This window comes from Gymnodraco acuticeps, unplaced genomic scaffold (genome assembly GCF_902827175.1).
Source record: "Gymnodraco acuticeps unplaced genomic scaffold, fGymAcu1.1, whole genome shotgun sequence".
NCBI classification, from domain to species: Eukaryota; Metazoa; Chordata; class Actinopteri; order Perciformes; family Bathydraconidae; genus Gymnodraco; species Gymnodraco acuticeps.
The window spans coordinates 1,192,588-1,218,990 of record NW_022990042.1 but is presented as its reverse complement, the minus strand read 5'-3'; the positions used below and the strand labels follow the sequence as shown (position 1 = coordinate 1,218,990).

At 42.1% G+C, this 26,403-nt stretch overlaps 1 protein-coding gene across 3 annotated transcripts; it reads left to right on the top strand.

The window, feature by feature from the left end:
* The first annotated feature begins 123 nt into the window (after positions 1-123).
* Positions 124-26,053, top strand: scinlb (scinderin like b). Of its 3 annotated transcripts, none has more exons than XM_034215249.1 (17): positions 124-234; positions 2,257-2,444; positions 4,991-5,145; positions 7,832-7,993; positions 9,103-9,252; positions 10,390-10,479; positions 10,950-11,082; positions 11,229-11,317; positions 12,362-12,577; positions 12,665-12,795; positions 14,706-14,796; positions 18,150-18,320; positions 18,400-18,574; positions 23,653-23,768; positions 23,917-23,994; positions 24,077-24,137; positions 24,797-26,053. In XM_034215249.1, the coding sequence occupies exons 2-17, from the start codon at positions 2,264-2,266 to the stop codon at positions 24,955-24,957; spliced, it is 2,160 nt and encodes a 719-aa protein (XP_034071140.1). In that variant the 5' UTR covers positions 124-234; positions 2,257-2,263; the 3' UTR covers positions 24,958-26,053. The 3 variants fall into 3 exon arrangements, with proteins under 3 accessions (XP_034071140.1, XP_034071139.1, XP_034071141.1); XM_034215248.1 differs by having other exon boundaries at positions 10,390-10,488; XM_034215250.1 differs by lacking the exons at positions 124-234; positions 2,257-2,444 and adding an exon at positions 4,841-4,859 and having other exon boundaries at positions 10,390-10,488.
* The last annotated feature ends 350 nt before the right edge of the window (positions 26,054-26,403 follow it).

Here is a 26,403-nt window from a genome sequence, read left to right as displayed (position 1 = left end):
CAACAGTTGATTTCTTAGAGGGAGTCCTTTTTAAGTGCACACACAAGCATCCTTATTATCATTGCTGCTCCTCTCGACCAATCAGAGCCCTCTCTCCTCCTCAGACAGACCCACCCCCTCTCTTCTCCTCCTCCTGCTTCTTTACTACACATTAAAACATAAAGACACTCACTACCACACTAACCTCCATCCGACAGTCTGCTTATCTCTCCTGTCTGATTCTTTTCGCAAACGGTGAGTTTTTTCACTCGACTTGCACTCGCACCTTGTTTTCCTTGACTTTGATTAATCGCACGCGCTTTAGTCAACGTGCAGAGTGGTGTAGATCGAGTTGATTTGATGTGTTTAGTGCACGATTCAGTTCAAGATTTAAAAAACAAGTTTGGAAGGATTTCTCCAGATGTGTAAAAGTTTCCGTTCATTTCTCTCCTCTGAGTCACAGCAGCTGGAGAAAGCTGCCGGAAACAGAGGAGGCAGAACCAATCCGTTTATCGTGGAAACATTAGTTATGGAGTTATTGCATTGCTTTTATGATGAAATTAATGTATTTGTTATCAACTGTAAGTGAGACAGCGTAACAAGTACTTGTTTGAATGTTATGTAATAGTGAACAAATATAAAATACTACTTTTACAATTATTGTATTCCTTTTTTCTTTTGGAGAAAGTGACATTTTGTGTCATGTTGAAATAGTGATTGTAGTGTATTCATATCCCCACCCACTCAGTACAAATGAAATGTATACGACAACAAATTACTTGATAGATTTACTTTTTTTTGGTAAAAAATGCACTTCTAAAATAATAATAAAAGCAATAATAAATAACAATTAAACCAAAAAAAAGAATAAGATAACTTTAATTATGAGCATCAGAAGCAGAATATGTAATACTTTTAATTAAACACAGTCTTCCCTGCAGTATTGAGATCAGTATTAAGATCAGTATGAAGTCACAGTAGTGTTATTACCATGTTATAGAGAGTGCATCCTCATCATTGATCTGAGGGTGTGTCCATGATGCAGCACTTATCGATCAGCCTCTTACAGGAAGTGCACTCTGTTTCCTCTGCACTGAAACATGAGCCGCTCTTTAAACACACATCTGAACACACTCCAGTTAACACAACTCCTCTGGTGGTGTGTGTGTGTGTGTGGATTACCTGTGTGTGTAAACACCACAGCGTGTACAAAGAGCAGGTGGAGGCTGTAGTTAGTGTGGATCAGAGTGAAGTATGGAGTGTAAACTGTAATAAAGGAGTGAGGCGTGGCGTGTCATCTCAGAGGACGTCAGTACCCATAATCCTGCTGCCAATCTGGCTCTTGTGTAATCGGGGAAACCGGCATAATCCCTCTGTTATCCTGATATGAAGTTTATTTCTTTCAAATTGAACTTCCTTTGACTTCCAATACCAGATACTGAAGCTGGGCCACGGTATGTACTTATTGCCATATCAGCAATAAAAACTCAAGATATGGGAGTAAGGAAACCAGGCCAAGTCTGTGGCGTTGATATCTGCGTCTGATGGACAGATTATGGATCTGATGATGGTTCAAAGTTCCTGCATCAATCAGCTTATGGTTATCTTTACAGACTTGAGTTCAGACCGTTTGGTGGGGTTTGCATTCTCCATTTTTAGAAGTGAAGATATTATCAAAAGCTTTAGTCTTTCTGGCACTTGTGACAATTAATATGACTTTAAATCGAACAGGAACCAAGAACGTCAAAGCAAGTCTTTAGCCTTTTTTGTGAACATCCTGCAATATAACAAGCTTTTTGGCAATGCATTTTGGAGAATACCCAACATGTTATACTGTATAAGAGAATTGAATCCTTCAGGTTATGTGCAAACTCAAAAAGAAAGTGATTTCTACCTGTCACATTCACATGTCTATCGCACTTCACCCAAATGACTAGTGCATGTGAACGTACTAATGTGACAGCTGCAGCCATACACAGGTTTAAGAACTAGTTTGCCTGGTTCAGTCTACACTGAAAGCCAAATGTGGTGATGGCTTCCTGTCAACATAACCCATGTATTTATAACAACCGCAGGTCAGTGTTTTAGCTGCTGCATTCAGTTCAGGAAACACATCTTGATGAAAAAAATTACTTCCTCTCATTTTGTTATTTTTCTTGTTGGCCGCATCTTGGTCAGGGTTTTGCAAGGCAAACATATTAAAATCCCTCCCTGCTCTTTCCATCTTCCTCTAGCCTCCACATTGACTCTCTTCCTTCTTCTTCTCCCTCTCCTCAGAGCCGTCATGGTGTCCCATAAGGAGTTTGCTGCAGCAGGGAAGCAGCCCGGCCTGCAGGTGTGGCGGATCGAGAACCTGGACTTGAAGCCGGTCCCCAAAGCTCTGCACGGCAGCTTCTTCACCGGGGACGCCTACCTGCTGCTCTTCACCACCTCCGCCCCCTCATACAACATACACATGTGGCTGGGTAAGACGGCGATACACACTGTGCACAAAAGTACATGTTAATAAGTTAATCAAAGTATGTATAATGTAATGTAATAGCTGGGCTCTCGAAATGAGGACAGATCAGATAAGGCATCTGATCTCACATCTGAAACATCCTCTGCTGTATGTGGTGGAAAATGTCTTCTCTAAAAGTCATACCACTTTGTGAAATTCTTCCACCCCCCACTCTACGCCCTCTCTGTACTGTCTACTCTCATGGAGGTTTAATTCAGGCGGGACAGAGTAAACTATGACATGCAACTTCAAATCCTTTGTGGAAAGTAACGTTTTCTCATGCTCTCTACTTTTCCTACTATAAACCAATAACAGAGACTTCAATGAAACTGCTGTATAACTCCTGTGTGTCAAAAGAGATCAGTCCCAGCATGTTGGGGCTGTTCCTGTCAGAACAGGGATAGTACTTTCTGTTCTCCACTGCCAGTGCAACCCTTTGGTGGAGGTAGAAATAACATGAGGACATAATGAATCCCTTGTCTGGGATCGATGATAGTCATGTGGGATCATGGAATAGTTGAATCCCTGGTGAGTGCAATCTGACGGTTATAGCCAGGGGCGGACTGGGAGGAAAAAGTGGCCCGGGGATTAATTGACAGACAGGCCCACTTAATGCGCGGCATGTATCGGCCGGCCGGCAACGAAAGTATGTTACTTAACAAAAAACCCTATGCATTTTATGTTATTTTGTCCATTATTCATATAGTAATCACATTACCTGAGCCCTTGAGTTGCCTAGAGCAAATTAGTTACAGCATATATTTATTGATTTTAATGTTAACAGATCATTGATGCAATAAAATTTGGACCCAATTTGCCTGACTTGACACATGGAATACAACATGGGTGTAGGAAGCATCCTCAATGTGGGTGAGACAATTTAACAGGGGGTTTGGGCAGGTGGTGGACCTCACGTCCTCTAGGGGGGTCCGGGGGCATGTTCCCCCGGGAAGATTTTTTTTTAAATGTTGAAGTTAAATGCATCAATTTGCACTTTCAGAGCAAAATTAGGGACTAAATCTATGGATACATCTCTCAACACCCATATGAAACAGAACTGTAAACAGATTTACTTTTTCTTTCAACATTTATTTGAACAGCAAGTGGAGGCAAAAGTGACTGCACCCAAAACAATAAACCTGCTACCTAACTAGCCTAAACTCAGGAACAGAATGTGGGCAACACGTTCTTCTCCACAGCCGCGCGACCTCTGACTCAGACGTCACTTCCCCCTTTTCTATCCTACGGGTGCCAACCCCTCCCCTATGCAAGCCCCTCCCTCTGAACCCAGGGCTCGCTACAATACGGTATACCAGGGATCACCAACTACATTTGTCCAAGGGCCAAAATGTATCCAATAGACACTTTCGCGGGTCAGCGAATGTTATAGCCCAGAACTTTGAAGTTGTTGACCGGGGATGCTAGTGGAGCACGCTCAGGTACTGCGGAGCGCATTAAGCTTAGCAGACTCTACACGCTATCGAAGGATCACTTCTTCTTCAGGGCAGGGAAGGCTAAGCAGTACGCAGGCTACTGTCCCGCAGCTGCTGCCTCTCTGTTGGGGGGGGGGGGGGGGGGGGATGCATGTACTGTGAAGTCGCCGGAGCCTCGCAGCGGGGGCTACTGCTGTGGAGCTGCATGTACTGTGAAGTCGCCGGAGCCTCGCAGCGGGGGCTACTGCTGTGGAGCGCATAAAGCAGATCTTCACGCTAACGAAGGATCACTTCTTCTTCAGGGCAGGGAAGGCTGTAGTACGCAGTCTACTGTCCCGCAGCTGCTGCCTCTCTGTTGGACTCCGGTACTGCACATTACTCACGAGACGTTGTAAAAAAAAATGAGTGGGGGGCGAACGCACTAACCACTCCGCTAACGCCACAGTCAGCCCCGCCGTGCGGGCCGGATGAGGCCGCCAGTTGATGGTCACTGCTGTATACTGTATACACAAACTATACAAAAACGCCTTTACGCTTTGGAGCTTGTTTATCCATCTGTAAGCAACTGCCAGCTAGGTCTCTCAGTCACTCACTCCTGATCGTTCACTGCGCAGTGACAGCTACTACGGGCTAGATGTGTGAAAGTGAAACTATCTGATAGATAGAACATAGGTAGCCTATCAAAACGGGGTGTGACCCCTCCAGGGAGTGGCCGAAACACTTACAAATGTGGTCCGGTAGGATTTAGGCAAAGACATTTAAAAAAAAGGAAATGTTTTTTTGTTTTTTTTTGGCCCTCCGGCTCACGCACAGCACCGGCCCACCGGGAAAGCCCAATGGCCAGTCCGCCCCTGGTTATAGCTGTATACAAGCTGCAGATGTGGTTTATGTGGTAGAAGCCTCCAGTCCTGACTCAGGAATTGAGAAACTTAAGTGCTACACATACTGTAGGTGCTACAGTAGTGTTGATGTAAAATATCTCAAAGATTTTGTACAAACTAGATCCTTAAGCATCTGTGTGATAAAAAAAAACCAACTAGGATAGGTTGGTTTGACTACAATTGTCTCTTTCCTTTAGGAGACGACTGTTCACAGGATGAGAGTGGAGCGGTGGCCATCTTTTCCACACAGCTGGATGACTTCCTGGGTGGTGGGCCGGTGCAGTACAGGGAGCTGCAGAACTGCGAATCCAACACCTTCCTGGGGTACTTCAGGTCAGGAATCAAGTACCAGGTGAGGTCACTATACAATCAATAACGCTCAAAAGTGCCACAATGAGTAGTCGGTTTTAGTCTTTGCTTATTTTAATTGTATTTAATTTCCAGATTCATCTACGTTTGTGTTAACGCATAACTCATGTGACCACGTTTTAGTGAAGCACGCATGGTTATCAAGATGTTGTAACAGTTGGCTCACATTACATTTGTTCATACAAAAGTAATCGCTATTTTGTCAATTTAAACATTAAGCCTTTTGAGTTCTTGCGTGATATGACTTATCCTAATTTCCCTCAAAACACGATAACTTTAAGTGTCTGGTAGGATGGTAAAATGTCTCATTTGGTAACGCGTAGTGTGGTCACAATTTTCCAAATCTCTGGGTTCGGAAAACATCCTCTATGCTAAATATCGGCGTGTTAGCAATGCCATTGTGAACATGTTAGCGTTTAGCTACAAGCTCTGGTGTACGTAGGAACAGCCTAACAACAGGGCTGCTAGCATAGCTCAAGTCTTGTTTTCTGGTGAAAAAATGTGTAGTTTATTATTCAAATGTACTTGTTTAAGAAGAGAAAACTAAAATGAACTGTTCACAATTCAAACATAGGCCTATGCACCATGTGACAAGGGATTAACCAGTAGACTTAATTTCACTATGAAATATTAAGTGAGCAATAATCAGTTACATTATATCACTTACATATACATTACGTATACAGGGAACGTTAAGATGAACACAAATGGACTCAGGACTTTGTTTGACCTAAAAATATCTACAGGGTTTAATGATTGTCAGCCCCCGATGAACTTTGCCAAACAGTGAGTCTGAAGTTCAGAGGAAGCACAACATTCCCCCGTCTTCATAGAAACACCAGTGTGTGTCTGCCAGAGTGACTGACTTAAACCAAGGCAACCATCCCGGGATCAAAGGAGGACATTTTGAAAGACTAAGCCACATCGGAACCAGCAGTCTGTTTCCCATTTCATTGAAAAACATCCAAACCTCCTTCTGGAGGGAGTTGGGTATAATTAGCCTAAAGTCTTGTTTACTGCTTTTGCAAAGTTGGAGACTTTTGCAGAAACACACACACACACACACACACACACACACACACACACACACACACACACACACACACACACACACACACACACACACACACACACACACACACACACACACACACACACACACACACACACACACACACACACACACACACACACACACACACACACACAGTAAGTTGTTTAGAGGGGGCCGAGATAGAACCTAAACTCATTATCCCCTCATAGTTTTGGTCCAATGTGAGGAAACAACCCAGTTGTTAGAAAATAAAGAGAGCCTGCATTGTTGCCATGGAAAATGTTAGTAACTCTCTGGAGAAAGATGAACCTCATGATTGTGGTTTCTATTTTTGAGGAACCCACTGCGCTTACAACACTCCTGTCTTATTCATTACGAAGCCCTCAACAGACAGTATGAGAACAAGGAAGTCCCTCTCTGTTCTCACGAAGGGACAGTGTTTGATGTCATCTTACTAAATAGAAGAACTTCAAAGTATCAGGGCAGTCACAAGGCTTCTCCTCCAGCAGAAAGTCTGTCTGTTGCTCATTTGCACTGAATCATTTGCATGGCTTGTAAATACCTGTTTTCTTTATGGCTTCACCAAGGACGGCATGTTACGAGACAATCCCAAACCCCAGGTACACTGAAACCAGACGTGATGCTCCTCTCCAGAATCAGCCTCCTGTTACTTTCATTTCCCCTGTGATAAGGTTTATGGGCTTTGCTAGCTGTGATTTATAGTACATTTCATTATTGGCAGCACAATTTACAACCTTTTGTCCGTTGAGGATTTTACTGTGTTGTGTTAAAGTGAAAACAGACAGCCCCCCCCCCCAGCGTCTTTTAATGGTAGTATTGTTGGAAAACCAGATTATTTTCCGTTTTCCCTGAAAACTGCTAACAACACACTGTATCCCCCGCCCCCCCCCCTAAGTAACTTTAGTTGTTCCAACATCCATTATTTTCTCTATTGAGGATAGTATCTGAATAACTTATAAATGTACTCTTTGGTAACTGGGGATAGCTAGCAAAAAACTAAAAGCGCTCTCCTCTTCCTCCTTTGGTTGACTCATGTCCTTTGTGTCCTTGTGTCAGTAATGAAACATCTGGTGGCCGACATTGAAACTGAGGCATATAGGGAAACAAACTAAATGGCGATGGTGTTATTAAGGGCTGCAGCCAGCAGTTTGTTTTCCCGTTAAGGGTTAATTAGGATAAAGCTAATTATATCAATGAATACAAGATTTAGAGATAAAGTAAACTACATTCTTTCTCTGTCGATAGAATAATCAATTACTCAATTAATAACTTAACTAATCGTTGCAGCTCTAGAGTCAACAGCAATCGATGTAACCTTTGTAATGATAAGATAAAAGCCATATAAACCTTGTATATTGCAACTTTAAACTCATCCAACCCTCACTGTGCAACAAATGTTAAGTCTCATGAAATCATCTGTGTCCTCCTCACTTCCTGACCCAAACCTCTCCTTGTGACTGTTTACTGGACCTGTAAACTAAAACGTTACAAATGATGTGAAGTGTGTGCCCCTTTTCTTTCCTTAACTGTGCTCATGTACACATTTACAATAAATCAGTTCCCTTTATATAACCTCATTTATTTGTGGCCACAGAAAGGGGGCGTGGCTTCAGGGTTCCAGCATGTGGTGACCAACGACTCCAACGTGAAGCGCCTGCTGCACATCAAGGGCCGCCGGGCCATCAGGGCCACCGAGGTGGACATGTCCTGGAACAGCTTCAACAAGGGGGACTGCTTCATCGTGGACCTGGGCAAGGTGAGCCCCCCCTTCACTTTCTAACTAGCTGGATACGTACACTGTGTCATAGCAGTGTAATACATTTGTTGTATTCCATGAAATCAACCCCGTTTTGATACCATTTATGTGAAATAGAATGATCGACAAAGAAATAAAAAATAGGTAAATACATTATATAAAAATATTTATATAAACACAAGTAGTTAAAGTTAAATGTCCAATAAAAACAAAATTGAATAAAAAAGAATACACACATTTACATAAAGAAGATAAAGTAAAAATATCCAATAAAAGATCAAATAGAATAGAATAAACATATTTACTTAAAGATAAGAAGCTAAAGTAAAATGTCCAATAAAGAAAAAAAATTGAAAAGAAAAATATATAAATATTTATATAAACATAATAATAATAATAATAATAATAATTCATTACATTTTTATTAGAGCGCTTTTCCAAGTGCTCAAAGCGCTTTACATTACATATTACACATATTGGACAAGTCAATATGTGTACATGATATGACATACATATTATAACACTAATATAGCACTTTGAATTGCCTTGTGTTGAAAAGTGCTATATAAATAAACTTGCCTTGCCTTGCCTTGCCTTGCCTTGCCTTGCCTTGCCTTGCCTTGCCTTGCCTTGCCTTGCCTTGCCTTGCCTTGCCTTGCCTTGCCTTGCCTTGCCTTGCCTTGCCTTGCCTTGCCTTGCCTTGCCTTGCCTTACCTTGCCTTGCCTTGCCTTGCCTTGCCTTGCCTTGCCTTGCCTTGCCTTGCCTTGCCTTGCCTTGCCTTGCCTTGCCTTGCCTTGCCTTGCCTTGCCTTGCCTTGCCTTGCCTTGCCTTGCCTATAATATGTATAGTTGTGTACTAGTATTATTAACATATAAATGCTGAATTGCACAGCTGAAGAAGGTTTGGATGAACCAGAACCAAGCTGCTCATAAAATGATTTCTAAATCTTACTTTGAAAGTGCACATACATTTTGCTAGCCGGGTTTGACTACAGGTTTTGACCATCAAACACAGATCTCAAATCACACTCTTGGTAACATTTGTCAACAGGACCATGCTACGCATAATTTGATCAGGATAATGTCTTTAATATCCTGTCCCCCCCCAGGACGTGTACCAGTGGTGTGGCAGTGAGTGTAACCGCTTCGAGAGGCTGAAGGCCGCCGAGGTCAGCCTCGGCATCCGAGACAACGAGAGGAACGGCCGAGCCAAGGTGCACATGGTGGAGGAGGGGGAGGAGCCTGCAGCCATCATAGAGGTGACACACACACACACACACACATACACACACACACACACACATACACACACATTTCTCGCCACACACTGGGGAGAAGCAATAAGTGTTGTTGATGCATTTCACGGCCGCTGATCAGTCACCGTGGGAACGAGTGGACACAGTGAGGTCCTTTGTAATGCCCTGCTCATGTGCCAAGTCTATGCCAAGGCGGTATTGTAAACACTTCCTTTACAACAAGAGAGGGGGGTAAACTCCACAGAGAACCGATGATAGGGATGAGGAGGGGGGCTTACAGAATATATTTTAAAAACATCAAGATCTTTCTTTTTCTTTTTTCAAACTTACTTTTTATTTGAACATCACAAGAACAAACATACACAATAGCCATATTTACATACTTAATTATCCTACACATACAGGTCATCTTACAAAACAGTACAGAAAAATACAGAAATGTTTGACAAGATCAGAACAATATATACAGCAGCCTAAACATAAGTAAATAAAAGAAAAAAAGAAAAGAAAACCTGCATCATCAATGATAACAATTAAAGGGAGAGAAAAAATCAAATAAACAAATGAATAAATAAATCAAGATAACAAGGTACGATGGTTTAGGGGACTAGGCCTTGATCCTATTAAATGAAGTATACTAAACACTACATTATTGTAGTAGCAGAGGCATTACAGGCATCTATCCATACGTTTATTATTTACTGTTATTTTTATTTATATATTGACTGAATACATTTATGTATATATCTTTTATTTAGATATTTTAATTTTCGCTTTCACATGTCGATACTCCTGTCTGTATCTCACACACAGAAGATTGACAATAAAGTTGACTTTGACAATTCTTAAAAATATTTTGTTTCTGAAGGCTCAGGGCATATGTCATTTTGTACCTTTCGTGCAACCTTTGGGATCCAGTGGTTATATGTTGGAGGTTCAGGTTTAACCGTCTAAATGTGATGCACTTGATGGCTGGATAGGATTTGAAGTAAATATGCTTAATCTCTGCCAGCAAGGCAGTCCTTGTTTATTTCGTTGGCTGTCCAGTCTTCATCTGTGTATGAAATCATGATTGAATCTTGGAGTAGTGATGATCCTGACAGATGAGGAGACTAATGATTCCTTCCTCTGGTTGTGAAGGCTCTGGGGCCCAAAACCGCCATAGCTCCCAGCACCGTGGACGATGAAAAGGTGGACACCTCCAACAGGAAGAAGGGTGCCCTCTTCATGGTGAGTAATGTAAGTAACACGCTGTTGGTGTCAACTGAATTTATGTGCACTACACTGCATGTGCATGTGTTCATAAATCAGTTAAAGAGATACTAAGCAGTATATGAAATCAAGCCTGATGATTGTGAAAAAGAACGCTGTACTACAATCTGGTGGCACTGATTTTAATAAAAAAAACACAACTTATAACCCTCTATTTTTAGTTTTTGGTCGTATCTCAAAAACCTGCATGTATGCACTCATCTTTATTTTTAATCATTTCTCATTTTTAAGGCTGCTTTAAATTAACATGTATGTACACTCTACAATCACAAAATAGGACATTAAATTACCTTTGCATTTTGCGGAAAGAAAAATGTGCATGTTGTAAGAAATGAAGAGGTTTTGAGGCCGTTATAGGCACACGTCCTCGCTTACCTTGACGCTTTAAGAACAGAACTACTAAGAGTTGGGGTCTTTGTGGTTCTCAGGTCTCTGATGCCACCGGCTCGGTGAAGGTGACGGCTGTGGCTCCGTCCAGTCCCTTCAATCAGGGCATGCTGTCTCCTGAGGAGTGCTACATCCTGGACAACGGGGTCGACAAGAACATCTTCGTTTGGAAAGGTGACGACAGCAGTGCAGTTTTAAAAACACAGCAGGAAATGAGCTTTCCTTGCTGTTTTACCAATGATTCTCTGATTCTGATATGCTTAAAGTAAGCACATGGCCCTATGTTCTCATCATGTCATGTCTTATCTGACTCCTACCAGGTCCCAAGGCTAACATGACAGAGCGTAAAGCAGCCATGGCAACAGGCCAGCAGTTCATCAAAGACAAGGGATACTCCAACAAGACCCAGGTAACGCTGACATGTGCAGAACTGCTCAAACACACACCAGGCTTAGAAAAGCAGCATCTTCTTTTACACCATTAGAGGATATGATTTTCTGTTGTGAAAAGAAAAAATGGTAATGTTGGCATTTTACAACCTGGACATTAGTTTCCCATATTTTTGTGTCTAAGAGAAATTAGGAAAACTATTGTTTGAATTGATCCAGTATGGGGACACAGCGCTGCAGCTTAGTATGCAAAAAAAGGCTGCACTACTTGTGCCACTGGCAGGAATGGATCATATATTTATATATTTTTTGTGTCTGACTGAAAAGATCATGGAAATACAGAAACATTTTTGTCTTTACCTCGGGTCGGATCTGGTCGGTTTGTTAGTGTGTCAAGTGATTTCTTGTCAGCAGAACGGGGAAGATGTAAGTGAAACAGATCATTGTAACATCCCATAAACCCCTCTGTTTCAGCCCTGTTCCAAAAGTGCTGATTCTGTGCCTGTAGCTTTAAATGCTAATGAGCTGCTGCTGGACACACCCCTCTGAGAGATGATAGGGTAGAAAAAACAACAATGGTGCTCAAGGAGGAGATTTAGGTGATAAGGTGGGCGGGTGTTACCTGGTTATTGGCTAATGGTTACACAAGCCAAAACAACTTTGTTGAGTTTTTATATAAATGGATCAGGACAAAAAGAGAGAGAATACTTTGTATCTTTATGAATCTCTTAACACAGAGGGGACATATATTTATGTATAAAAGACATGAAAAAGTGGTAATAATAGGTGACCTTTAACAGTGCAAGACTACAGTGCATGGGCGGTTCTAAGGGGTGGCCAACAATACATTTGCCCCCCCTGTGCTCAACTCCAAAAGAAGAATCTATAATAATATAATTTGTGATAGTGTTGCAACAAAGATTGATAAAATCAAAACAAACATATAAGACACATATATGACAAGAAACTAATATTTGACATCACATTACAATCACTGAAGACAATAACAAAATACCAAAGTCACACTTGAACTAAAACCCCCTCTCTGTCCCCTGACCTTACAGATCCAGGTTCTTCCTGCAGGAGCCGAGACCACCATGTTCAAGCAGTTCTTCTGCGACTGGAAGGACAAAGACGAGACCACGGGCCCCAGCAAGGCCTACACCATCGGCCGCATCGCCAAGGTGGCCCAGGTGCCCTTCGACGCCTCCTCCCTGCACTCCAACAAGGCCATGGCCGCCCAGCACGGCATGGTGGACGATGGCAAGGGCAAGGTCCAGGTACGAGAGGGCTGACATCTGAAAAGAAGGTGAAGATGGATCATTGTTGTGAGGTTGGGGATAACAGGGTGTGGTCTTTGCTTCCAGATTTGGCGTGTTGAGGGGGAGAGGGTGCCTGTGGACCCCTCCTCTTACGGTCACTTCTACGGTGGAGACTGCTACCTGATCCTGTATAGCTACAGGCTGGGGGCCCGCGAGCAGCACCTCATCTACACCTGGTGGGTAAAACAAATGTGTGAATTACAAGCTGTAGTTTTGGGAGCACACATGACCTCAAACACACCACGGATAGATAATGAACCAATGGACCCCACAACCACTCAGACATAGAAGCACGACACACAGCTGTTAGCCTCTTTTGTTTTGTGTTAGTTGTGACTCGTCCCTCAGCTTTTTATAGCCTCGTTGTGTCCCTTTGAAGTTACAAAAGATTCAAAGGTTTTATTTGTCACAACAACTACAGCAGTAGATAGTGCAACACAATAGTGCAAACAACTAATTTTCCCAGCGAATTGCAGAGTAAATACTTCGAAGTCATGTTTTGCCATTATGTCTTTCACTTTGTAGTTTTCTGCTCTTTTTTGTTATTTTGAGTTTCTTTGCGAACATTTTTTGTGTCTTTGTTGTGGTTTTCTCTCTGTAGTTTTTTCTTGTGCCACCTCGTAAGCCCTTTGTCTCTCTTTGGGGTCTTTGTTGTTGTTTTTTGAATCTTTGAAATCCTTTTTTGTCTCTTTGGTTTTCATTATGTGTCTCTTTATGGTAATGTCCCGCTCTTTGTGGTTGTTTTGTGTCTCTTTGTAGTCTTCACCCCTCTATCTGTGGTCTCTGTCTTTGTGGTCATGTTCTGTCTCTTTGGTTGTTTTGTGTCTCTTTGTAGTCTTCACGCCTCTATCTGTGGTCTCTGTCTTTGTGGTCATGTTCTGTCTCTTTGGTTGTTTTGTGTCTCTTTGTAGTCTTCACGCCTCTATCTGTGGTCTCTGTCTTTGTGGTCATGTTCTGTCTCTTTGGTTGTTTTGTGTCTCTTTGTAGTCTTCACGCCTCTATCTGTGGTCTCTGTCTTTGTGGTCATGTTCTGTCTCTTTGGTTGTTTTGAGTCTCTTTGTAGTCTTCACGCCTCTATCTGTGGTCTCTGTCTTTGTGGTCATGTTCTGTCTCTTTGGTTGTTTTGTGTCTCTTTGTAGTCTTCACGCCTCTATCTGTGGTCTCTGTCTTTGTGGTCATGTTCTGTCTCTTTGGTTGTTTTGAGTCTCCTTGTAGTCTTCACGCCTCTATCTGTGGTCTCTGTCTTTGTGGTCATGTTCTGTCTCTTTGGTTGTTTTGTGTCTCTTTGTAGTCTTCACCCCTCTATCTGTGGTCTCTGTCTTTGTGGTCATGTTCTGTCTCTTTGGTTGTTTTGAGTCTCCTTGTAGTCTTCACGCCTCTATCTGTGGTCTCTGTCTTTGTGGTCATGTTCTGTCTCTTTGGTTGTTTTGAGTCTCCTTGTAGTCTTCACGCCTCTATCTGTGGTCTCTGTCTTTGTGGTCATGTTCTGTCTCTTTGGTTGTTTTGTGTCTCTTTGTAGTCTTCACGCCTCTATCTGTGGTCTCTGTCTTTGTGGTCATGTTCTGTCTCTTTGGTTGTTTTGTGTCTCCTTGTAGTCTTCACGCCTCTATCTGTGGTCTCTGTCTTTGTGGTCATGTTCTGTCTCTTTGGTTGTTTTGTATCTCTTTGTATTCATGTTGTGTCTCTTTGTTGTCCCCATGTATCTCTGTATTATTGTTGTTCTTTTGAGTTAATGTGTGTTATAACTGTCTTGGTCTAATTGTAGTTGATCTTTCTCTGTTAATCTCTTTGCAGTTGTTTCCACTCTTCTCATAGTCATTATGCATGTCTTTGTCTCTGTGTGGCTGTTTTGCATATTTCTGTAGTCAATTGTTGTTTCTTTGTGGTTATTTTGAGTCTTTTCCTGGCTGGTACGTGTCTCCTTAAGCGGCATTTTCCGCCTCTGGATGTGACCGGTAGGCCCGTCTAATGATCTGTTGGAGCACCACACCCATTCTAAGAACACACAAGCAAGCAGACACACCAGTACAGCGTGTGTCCTGTTTCCAGTGGAAAATAATTCCGCCTGTGTGTGTTCCTGTCTCAGGCAGGGGCTGAAGTGCACACCGGATGAGCTGGCCGGCTCAGCGTTCCTCACAGTGAAGCTGGATGACTCAATGGGAGGATCCCCCGTTCAGGTGAGCAATGACTCACTGCGAGTAAAAACACGTTCAGATTCTGGACATTCCCATAGTGATCCTCAACAGAAACACCAGACTTAGTCGTGACTCAAGAGCATTAAAGGACTAATCATTTTTTTTAACAATAATTATGCTAGGAGTTTTTTTCTCAGAAGCTGACATAACTAGACAAAGGTGTTCTCTTGAGGATTGTGGAAGGTGCAGCTGAGGTGTCAACATTGAGAACCAACCCAAAGAAATTCACAATAACATAAAGGGTTTACCTTTTTAACAATAAGCTAATTTCACTTTGAACATAACTTTCACAAAGTTGTTTTCCTGGTTGCTATAGATGGGTTTATTAGAAACCAAAGAGTAAAATGTCTGGCTTAACAGTAGCAGCAATGTGGGGAAACACTTTTATTACAGTTTTTCTCGATTGCTAACACACTAAAATTCTACATAAAGCACAATTATTTTAACTGACACTCAAAGAGCAAAACATCGGCTCAAATCTCCAAAACTCTAAACACGTTTTCAGCTTTTCACACAATTTGCAAATCAACATGGCACTTTATGCAAACCACTGCACACGTTTCTCCACGTGAGACACAGGAATCTGACATGAAGTCACGTGTTAGCAGGTTTAAAACACTGATATTCAAAATGCCTCACACACGGACCAATGATCAAGAAACACGTTCCACCTGACCAAACACCTGAATGCATCATTGTTGGCTCATCAATCAGGATGTTAGCACTATAAAAAGACCACAGGTGAGTACTTTCTTACAGCAACAATGGAAGCCAACATGGAAGCAAGAGCCAGAGGTGGGGTGAGAGTGAGAGGAGGAAGAATGAGAGGTAGAGATAGAGCTGGAGGGAGAGGAACGGCTGGGCTGCGAGAGGAGGAAGAAGAAGTGGGTGAGAGTGAGAGGAGGAGGAATGAGAGGTAGAGTTAGAGCAACAATCTAGTATTATGAATGAAGTGTGTTATATTTGGTGCTAAATGAAGAACTGCCCTCAAAACTACATAAACACTTACCTATTGCAAACTTTAGCACCAAATATAACACACTCCATTCATAACACTAGATGGTCTGACCACCCAGCTACACACTGCTGAGCATCATCTAAAGCACTTCCATCTGTTATGGGCTGTGCTCTGTACAGAGAGGGTTCTGCAGAGAAAGATTGCTTGAGTTTACAGAAATACAGTAAATGAAGAAATACAAATGAGTTGTTGAAAGAAATCACATTTTATTCAAAGATAACATTGTGCAACATCTCAGCACATCGTTACTATGCTTCAGATCTCTCTAAGTGTGATGCATTGTTTGCCAAAACCCAGTTAGTAACTGCTGCTTCCTGTGCCTCATTGAACATCCTTAGCCTTCCACCTCTTTGTTTCTCAGTCCTTCAGATAAACAACAAAGACAGAGTGGTCGCTCAGTGTCTGTGTTGCATCAAAGTAAGTTCACCACAGTACATTGTGCAGGATGTTTGTAGTTATAGTCTGCAACATGCCAACAATTCAATTACAGTAATGAAGTAAATACGTTTCACCCAACAGATATAAGCTCTGATATATCATGAACTATGCAGAGCTACAAACTGGTAACTAACCTGTTATCAAGTCTAAGTGTCCGGATTACAGAGGCAACAGTACATCGGCTTAGATTAGGTTGAACCCTCCGTCCAGCCTCTCATCGTCAAACCATGGTCGAGAACATTTCATTTCATGTAGAGAGTGATGCTTGCTTTGGCCACCCGTCCGCTCCCTCCAGCGCGGTACCTCTACTCTCAGTCTCCCTCCTGCTCACTCTCACCCACTTAGGCGGCCGGCGCCGCCGCGCACGCCACCCACGGCGTGCGGCGCTCGCCGCGCACGCGCACCCAACGGCGGCGGCCGCGCCGCGCACGCGCACCCACGGCTGGCGGCCTGCGCCGCGCACGCGCACCCACGGCGGTGCTTCCTCCTCCTCTCACTCTCACCCACTTCTTCTTCCTCCTCCTCTCACTCTCACCCACTTCTTCTTCCTCCTCCTCTCACTCTCACCCACTTCTTCTTCCTCCTCCTCTCACTCTCAGCTCTTCCTCTTGCTCTTGCTTCCATGTTGGCTTCCATTGTTGCTGTAAGAAAGTACTCACCTGTGGTCTTTTAGTGCTAACATCCTGATTGATGAGCCAACAATGATGCTACCAGGTGTTTGGTCAGGTGGAACGTGTTTCTTGATCATTGGTCCATGTGTGAGGCATTTTGAATATCAGTGTTTTAAACCTGCTAACACGTGACTTCATGTCAGATTCCTGTGTCTCACGTGGAGAAACGTGTGCAGTGGTTTGCACAAAGTGCCATGTTGATTTGCAAATTGTGTGAAAAGCTGAAAATGTGTTTAGAGTTTTGGAGATTTGAGCCGATGTTTTGCTCTTTGAGTGTCAGTTAAAATAATTGTGCTTTATGTAGAATTTTAGTGTGTTAGCAATCGAGAAAAACTGTAAATACAGCTGACTAAAACCAACAATTCAAAAAAATAATTGAACATTCTTCTGCCATGAAAAATAATAACATTGGACCGCCAGCAGAGGGCAGTGTTGCTATAATATTTGATACCACAATTGTAAAATTGTATGTAAAATGGTCATAACAGAGTTGACAAACAAATGCTGCACACATTGAACTCCAAATGTGATCAGTTAGTTCAAACAGATTTCCTTTATTTAACATTCAAAAAAACATTCAAACAAAAAGCAAACAACCCGACAATGATGTAATCCAAAGGTTTGAGATATTTATTTCATACAGGATATACTGTTGTATTTGTTCAGCTTATTATTTACTATACATTACTCACTTTATCCTTCAATTTGGTTCAGTTCTCCATGGTACTGTAAAATAAATTAGGAGGGTATTGAAACTTGATTGAGTCGTGTGATCACCAAATCTATATTCATTTATGTAAACATGTAATTACAATATTTATTAGATACAAAGATTATCTTCTGTGTTTCTCTTTTGCAGAAGTTTCTTATTTGTATATGTATATTGTTGAGATGAATACATTTAGAATGACCAAAATAAAATGAAATAAAACAAAATGAAATGAAATAAGTTTTCATTGACAAATAGTAATGTAAAAATGACTTTTAATGTAAAAAAAAACGTGGAATCAAACATATAATAAAAAATTGAAGATCATATTGCCATGTTCCTTCCTACCCATAATTCTTCATATTGCTGTTAGTTGGACGTACAGACTTTTATATTACTGGATATGTGGACAATCTGTGTCACTTTTTCAGGCTAGCTAAGTTAGAAAACAGTCTACAACCTTCATTGTGATGTCTTCCTTTGAATGACCTATCCACAGGTGAGAGTGACTCAGGGCCAGGAGCCCCCCCACCTGATGAGCCTGTTCCAGGGAAAGCCCATGATCATCCACAGCGGGGGAACGTCCCGTAAAGGGGGTCAATCTCAGAGCGGCACCACCCGCCTCTTCCACATCCGCCAAAGCTCCTCCAGTGCCACCCGGGCGGTGGAGGTGAGCCCACTCCCAGTACTGGACCTTGTGTTATCACAACCTTGAGTTCCACCTCTGACCTGTGTCTGTGCTCCCCCAGGTCGAGGTCTCTGCTTCCAAACTGAACACCAACGATGTGTTCGTGCTGAAATCCCAGAGCGGCCTGTTCGTATGGCAGGGCGTGGGGGCCAGTGATGAGGAGATGGACGCAGCCAAGCACGTTGTTGGCTTCCTGGGGGGCAATCCCACCCAGGTGTCAGAGGGCAAGGAGCCAGGTGGGTGTCCTCTGAGGAACTATAGAAACTGTTTGTCATAAAAGGTTGTGTCTTAAAGAGGCCCTATTATGCCGTTTGGGGTTTTCCCTCTTCTGTACAGTGTTCTATAGGTTTGTATGCATGTTAATGGTCTGCAAAGGTTAAAATTAGGGATGCACGATATTGGTTTTTTGAAACCGATACCGATAACTTCCTGCTTCTCAAGACCGATACCGATAACCGATAATAATATAATATATATATATATTAAATGTACCTGTAGTTTTTGCACACCTGGTGGTAAAAAAAGACTAGTAGTGAGCAAATGACATGAGCATTACTACTATGAACAAAACAAAGCCAAGAACAGTTTTGACTCTCGTCAAGCGCCATCATTTCTATGATGAAGTTAGAGATCGTTTTAGCCCTGGGGTCGTCTCTGGCAAACTTCTTGCCTTTTCAAAAGCCTCGTCGATAGGTAAAAGCCCCGGTGCCTTTGCAGCTGGCTTTGGATTCGCCGCTAGTTTAGCAGCGCAGGCGTCTTCCTACGCTTTTAACACACCATCGTAGCGATGGCGATGTTTCAGGTGACTAGTCAGGTTGGAAGTATTATAGCTCGTTGCCTTTTTCCCTCCTCGTGGAACTTCTGCATTGCATTTGTTAATACAAATAGCAAGCGAACTATCTAACTCTGAAACTTTGAAATAGTCCCATACTACCGACGACATGTTTGTTTACTGTCCTGGCTTCACGGCCGCACACCATTTACGTCACAGCCAGGCATGAGTTAGGGAGCGCTGGATTTGTGAAAAACTCCCCTCTTCCTAAACCACTAATACCACAGTACTGGCAAAACGGGAGGAGCCGAGTGAAAAACAAGCGCCCCTCATCCCAATCCACCCACACCGCAGTATTTTTGTCTTTTTTTTTACCCAAAAAATATATTGTATATTATCGGGGCTATTAATACTGTTATCGGGTTTATCGAGGTGACGTCATAATTCCTAATATCGGACCGATAATTATCGGGCCGATAATTATCGTGCACCACTAGGGGTTTCACAACTACCAATATTTACTAGTCGACACGTTTTTCAAAATAGCAGTCGACTAGTCGTTACGTCATAATAAAGACACACAAAGAGAGGTGTACAACTGTATTTTATATTGGAACTCATACAGTTACATTAAACACTGCATTTTAATTTGTGTTACATGGCTGAGTAAATAACAAACAGTAACTGGACTTAGTAAATAACAAACAGTAACTGGACTTAGTAAATAACAAACAGTAACTGGACTCACCAAAATCAACAGCAAAAAACTGTTCACTGAAATGCCACGTAAATCCAGTGCGCAACAGCGCATTGCGCAACACTTTACTCGCTGTCCTCCACGATAACGTCCACCTTTCCAGGTTTTTGGTTTGCGTTGAGGAACACCAACGCATCGACGTGTGAGGGAAGGAGGCTTGACCGCTTTCGGGTGACAGTGTTGCCTGCCAGGGAAAAAACCCTCTCACTCGGGGTGCCTGTGGCTGGAATAGCCAGGTAGCTCCTCGAAAGCTTGGCTAAACGGGGGACGCGGTGCACGTTTTCTGCCCACCACTCCAGTGGGTTATTCATTGTGGGGATATGCAGTGTCCGCTGGCAGTAAACCCTAGCTCATCATCCGCATCACTGAAGACCCGTTTTTTCTTGCTGCTCGTCTGCCTCTGTCCTGTGCTGACGCCGGTCTGTTGCTCACTGGTGCTAGCATTACTGCTAGTGCTAGCTGTCGGCAGTGGGTGTCTCATCTTCAGATGGTTGCGCATAACTAGGGTTGCCAACTTCCAGAAATGGAGAAATGGGACACATGCATGTGTGTCCCGCGCTCGTGCGCGCGAAGATTTTCGGGTTTCTGGCGGATTTAGTTACTTTTTTTTGTTACTTTATTTCGGTTTTAGGGTTAGGGTTAGGTTAGGGTTATGTCATTTAATTCTTTTGGGGGAGCCAGCCCCTAGGGTTCGAAAATGTTTTTGGGGGTCAACCCCCCCAAAACCCTCAAAATGCATAGAAAACGATGCATACCTATAACACAATGGTCTTACACCTGCGTTAGGCTACTACATCACATTGTACATCAGCATGTTCAAATCGGATAGGTGGGCACTAGGGACATCTGGGCACCTCGATGTACAATTGGCTATTTTGTCCAAAATGTTAAAAAATAAAATATTTGAAAAATGGTATTAAGTAATGCAAAGTATACATGATGTGAACATGCACGGTACATCATTATTAGACTTAATATTATCCTTCAACCAACCATTTTCCCAGCATTTTCCCATCAATCAGCTGACTGACTCTCTCACACACGTGCGAGCATTGTGCCTGCTCTGTCAACTGAGCGGTCCTAGCGCCCTTCGCATACAGCACACAAACACACAGGCACGCAGCCAGACACACTGCATTGCGCGCAAACAGAAAAATATTTTTTATTTTTCCCTTTACACGGGAGTCCGGGACAAACAAAGTACCGTACGGGACACGCCCCTTTTGGCTCAAATACGGGGCGTCCCGGCTAATACGGGACGGTTGGCAACCCTACGCATAGCAGATGTATTTTTGTTGTACTTCAGTACAGCTGTACACAACTGACACTTGACTGTGGAGTTGGTTACATCTTTGTTGAAGTACTGACATACATAAGCATGTCGGACATGTTTTGGAGCATTTTGCAGCACCTCGTTTACCTCCATTTTTTTCACGACTAGTTGACTAGGGCCTACAGCGCCGACTATTGGTAAACGTAGTCGACTAGTCGACTAGTCGATTAGTTGGTGAAACCCCTATGCACCACTAGTTAAAATCCCTTTGCTCCCTCCACACACACTCCCCCCCCTCCCTGCCTCCATTGGACTCCTTTGTTTACTTTAGTAACATAGTGACATCACTATGTAACACTTGCGCTTCTATTGGCTAGCATTACAACAAATTGTATTACATTACATTACATTACATTACATTGCATTTAGCTGACGCTTTTGTCCAAAGCGACTTACAATAAGTACATTCGACCAGGAAGACACAACCTTGAAGAAAACAGAATCATATAAGTATATCAGGTTTCATAGAGCCAAACATTTCAAGTGCTACTCAAGTGCTACTCAACTGGCTTTAGGTAATCCAGTCCTTTATTAGTATAAAAGTTGTATGTGGGCAGAACATCTCTAAGTGGTTGACCCATCACAACAGAGCCGGCCAGCTAACCAATCAGAGCAGACTGGGCTCTGGTTTCAGACAGAGGGTGAAAAGAGGTGCAGTATGAGAAAAATAAAGAGCTTTTTGAACGTTAAAGCATGGAGACATGTCCCAGTAGAGACACAACATACTGATATTAATCTGAAAATGACCATATAGGGCCCCTAACTAAGGAAATATTAGATTTTTTTCCAGCCCAATGATGATACTTTATTTTATACTTTACTTTATTGGATATCTCTGACAACGCAACAAGAATACATAACTCAGTATAAACATAATTCTCATTAGCCTAATGTCTGTGCAGTAGTTTAAAGCCAAAAGTTAAATGAACAGACTTTATCAAAGACATTGGCCTTATTGACAGAAGGATTTAGAGCAGCTGTTTGTTTTTGTTGTTTAGAAGAATGTCACTGATTGCCCTTATGGTACTAGATTTTAAAAGGCAAAAATAAAAGGCCCTTAGCCTGTTAATCCGGCGGGGGCTATGGGCTTTTTTTTCTCACGAAACTGTGTCTCAGCGCTTCTTAACATTTAACAAACTATGAATGTGTCATACCCACCTAACGGGAAGAAACTCAGCTAACTGACGATACGAACCGTTGTTACCGAAACAAAACACAAGTCTCACAAGAAGCGTCTAAATGAGCCCTGAGAGAAAAAATGCTGACGCACTTAGCACAGAACTCACGGTATAAATACTTGATTACTTATCGGATCTGCACAAACAAGATATCAGATTAAAGCTGAGATTCCACAGATTCTAGAAATATAAGTATCATCACTGTGCGATTAAATTCCCGGCAGGGGAAGCAAACCTAGACATCATACAACGTAGCTTTACGGAGCAAAAACTCAAATATGTCTTACCTTTTGCTTTTTCTGATCAAAAGTTGTGTTCAATGGCATTAAAACGATAAAAACGCTGCTGAAGGTTCATCCAATGTGTCTGTGTCACTTTGAAATGATTACTGATAATCCATCATTCCATTTTTGTCAAAACGGAGATTTCATATTAGCTGCTATTAGCTGCTATTAGAGCTACAACCCAGCTTCCGGTTTTGGGCAAACTGCGTGTGCATCACTCTCACTCCTCAATGGAAATGTTTAGATGGATTTAGGAACTTCCCCTCGTTTCTATTGGCTCTAACGGTTCAAAAATAGGTGTCAATCATCAAAATCGACCGAGGGTGGCCAGAGATATGGCAAATCCACCCAAATGACCCCAGAAGTGTTTTTTTTTGCTAAACCTCTCTAAAAAGGTCAAATGTCACTTGTTTTGCATCAATCTTGATACAGGGTACTTATTATATGTCAAAGTTTGGATTCCTAAAGCTTTTAGTCTACCTTACCATCATTCAAGGGTGGTTTTCACTATAAGTAAAAAATTATTTTCGGACGGACACTATAATTTACAGTTTTTTAATATGTTCAATCTGAATTTTCTTTCAAATAAAAATAATCTATATTGATTCTGACTTTTCTACATCCAACTCACAGGTTTATCATTACTTTGAGAAAAAAGATTATTAATTTTCCCCTTTTAGAAGTGTAGATATGGTCATTTGTTCTGGGAATGTCATTTTCGAGCCTGAGACCTGAAAAACAGGCTCAGGGCTTAACAGGTCATGTTTAATTGCTACATGCTGTGTGTTGCCATGCAGATCGAGCCTTTCTATTTGCCCAATGAGTGGCCTGATAGGAAGCAGATGCTGCAGTTACAGAGGAGTCATCGGCATCTATCTTTGGTGGAGGAAGTGATTCACCTCCAATTGAAGCAAACACAAACAGCAAGTAAAAATGGGACAAATGACTTGATGCTGATAGAAATGGTGTTCTCTGCCCCCCCCCCCCCAGGTGATTTCTGGTCTGCTCTCGGCGGCAAGAAGACTTACCAGACGTCCAAGAGTCTGCAGAACGTAGTCAAGCCCCCACGTCTGTTTGGCTGCTCCAACAAAACTGGAAGGCTTATTGTAAGTGAAATAAAAAAGTAGCTCTACATCTTGGCTACATTGTAGAGTGTCTATGTGATTAAATAACAAATTCACAAGAAAGATATGAACATAAAGTGTCAAAAATCATAAATCCAAACAGTCAGTCTGAGTTTTGTCTGTCTGTCAGGTGGAGGAAGTGCCAGGTGACTTCACTCAGTCAGACCTGGCCACTGATGATGTCATGCTCCTGGACACCTGGGACCAGGTAAGCTTTGACATGTGTGCAAATGTCTTCCAATGACTATGACACACACACTTCCCTAAAACTCTGTTTCTCTTCCCTGTAGATCTTCCTGTGGGTCGGCAACGATGCTAATGCAGAGGAAAAGAATGGAGCTCCTAAGATAGGTTAGTTGCATACAATAAGGAAGAAACAAAAGTACCACACAGAGCATACTGCCTAGCTTCAGAAACATGTTTAGTACAGCAGAAACAGTTTCTAGTGTCACAGTAACAGTGATCAGCCACTTATTTGGATGAAAGCTTAGGACAGAAACATAACCATTTAGATGCTTTTTTAAATCTTTTGTTATGGTATCATGTTGGCCACTTACAGGGTACATTTGGGGTCGTTTCATACATTGCAACATATGGAAAAACATTTTTAAATCATATATTTTATTTTAATATTTGACATTGGTAGCCTACCGTTTAATTTAGGCCTGTTAAAAATTGATCTCTGACATTACTGCGCTTTTCACAGTACAATACATTTGAGGCGTGACATGACATGGGACCTTTAAGAAAAAACTGCAGGAAATGTGACTATTAAATAATCAATGCGTAGTTCCAACACCTTCATTGTTGTGCATTTGAATTATTCACAGTACAATAAAATGAATTTGTGCAGTATTTTTAAGGGTTGAAACTGTCAATAAAATCAGCAGCTAGCTGTCAGTTTCAACACTTTGTGTTCCTATAATAAATATATAAATATTAGACCTAACATAATTTCCGTTTCCCTGTCTCTTTTCTACCCACCCCTTCCTCTACCTCTTGTCCTGCAGCTAAAGAGTACGTGGACTCAGACCCGTCCGGTCGCAGGGGGCTGCCCATCACCACCGTCAGACAGGGGGCCGAGCCCCCCACCTTCACCGGCTGGTTCCAGGCCTGGGACCCCAAGATGTGGGAGACAGATCCCTTCGACAGAATCCGTGCACGTTTCTAAAAACACAAAATTCCCCAAGCTCTTTCCATCTATCTGACTCCTTAGCTGGCTAGCACTTTCTATTGCCATTTATTTTAACCTCAATCCCTAAGTGCCAAAAACAGAGTTATCATCAGGTTGAATGGCAGCCTCTATATGCCTTGGTCATGGTGCAGAGCATCATACTTCATAACAGTATCATCAGTATCATCAGCATCACATCAGTAGTCAAATGACTTCCTGTTGCTGCATCATTTGTAATTGATAATGTGGTTTATTGATCTGTTGCACCCTATAGCTAATTTGTATCTAAGCCACTATCAAGAATTTGTCTATTTGCCAGCTTATAGAGTCCTATTGTGAACCCGGAAATGTTAAGTACAACAAAGTTTTATGTTAGAAATGAAGAGTAAATATAGCCATATAGTAAAATGGCAGTATTAACCAGAAAGTGACCATATTTTTACTGAGCTGATTTTGAAGTATTTTGGGTTGATTTGAAAGTTTTAGGGAATTTAAAACTGCCATATTTGACCCTAAACATTTCTTAAATTGATTCAGCATCCTCAATATGTCAGGAACCACACCAAAAATGTACAAATCAGCCGGGCCATTTTGTACTATTGTCTGCGTATGCTAATGAATGCTAATGAATGCTACTTATGCAAATTGCCCAACATATGCAAGTTAGCATCCGACAGTTTCTATGTGCTGGGGACCCGTACTGTAGATTTCTATCATATCACTTTGGGGTACTCACACTGCTGGCAAGTAGACTAAATAGGAAGAATTGGAAAGGAAGTCATTTCAGGGAGCCAGAGATCCTCTGCTTCTCTCTTTCACTTCAGAAGACACAATCATGCTTTCCTTTCAGTCTGTCTTCAAAGTTTAGTTTTTTTCATAGACTCCATTACATTGCGGTGTTTACATGTGTTGTGTTTTATTTGGTACTGAATAGTGGTACACTTGCTAGAAGTTGCATGTTGCATTGTTTTTAAATCATATCCTGTGCTTGTGAATTTTTAAAAGGCGAACAGCGGCGTTTCCGCTGTCTTTATTACTTGACCCTGAAATGCTCAATGGATGGCTTTTAAATAAAAACTCCCAGTATTTCAAATCTGTGTTTTCTATTTGAGTGAATGAGAAAGAATCCTAAGTGTCTACATTCTGCACCAACGCCATTTGGTCATTTCAGTCAAACCTACAGACTGTCAGAAGGTTTATCAGCTAGCTTTCACTACCCTTCTCTCTCTTCTCTTGGGAAGAGAGAATGGGATTTGGTTGCAGCTCTCAGCATCTGTCTAACATGAAAGCTCGGTTCACAAACACAGGTTGGAAACAGCAGCCAGGAAGGATTACTACCTGGAAATCTCTATATGTTGATGTGATATCCCAAATTGAGACTTTTGTGATTTGCAGTCTAAATACATTATCCATAATGCAAATTCAGAAGATAGCCAATTAGCC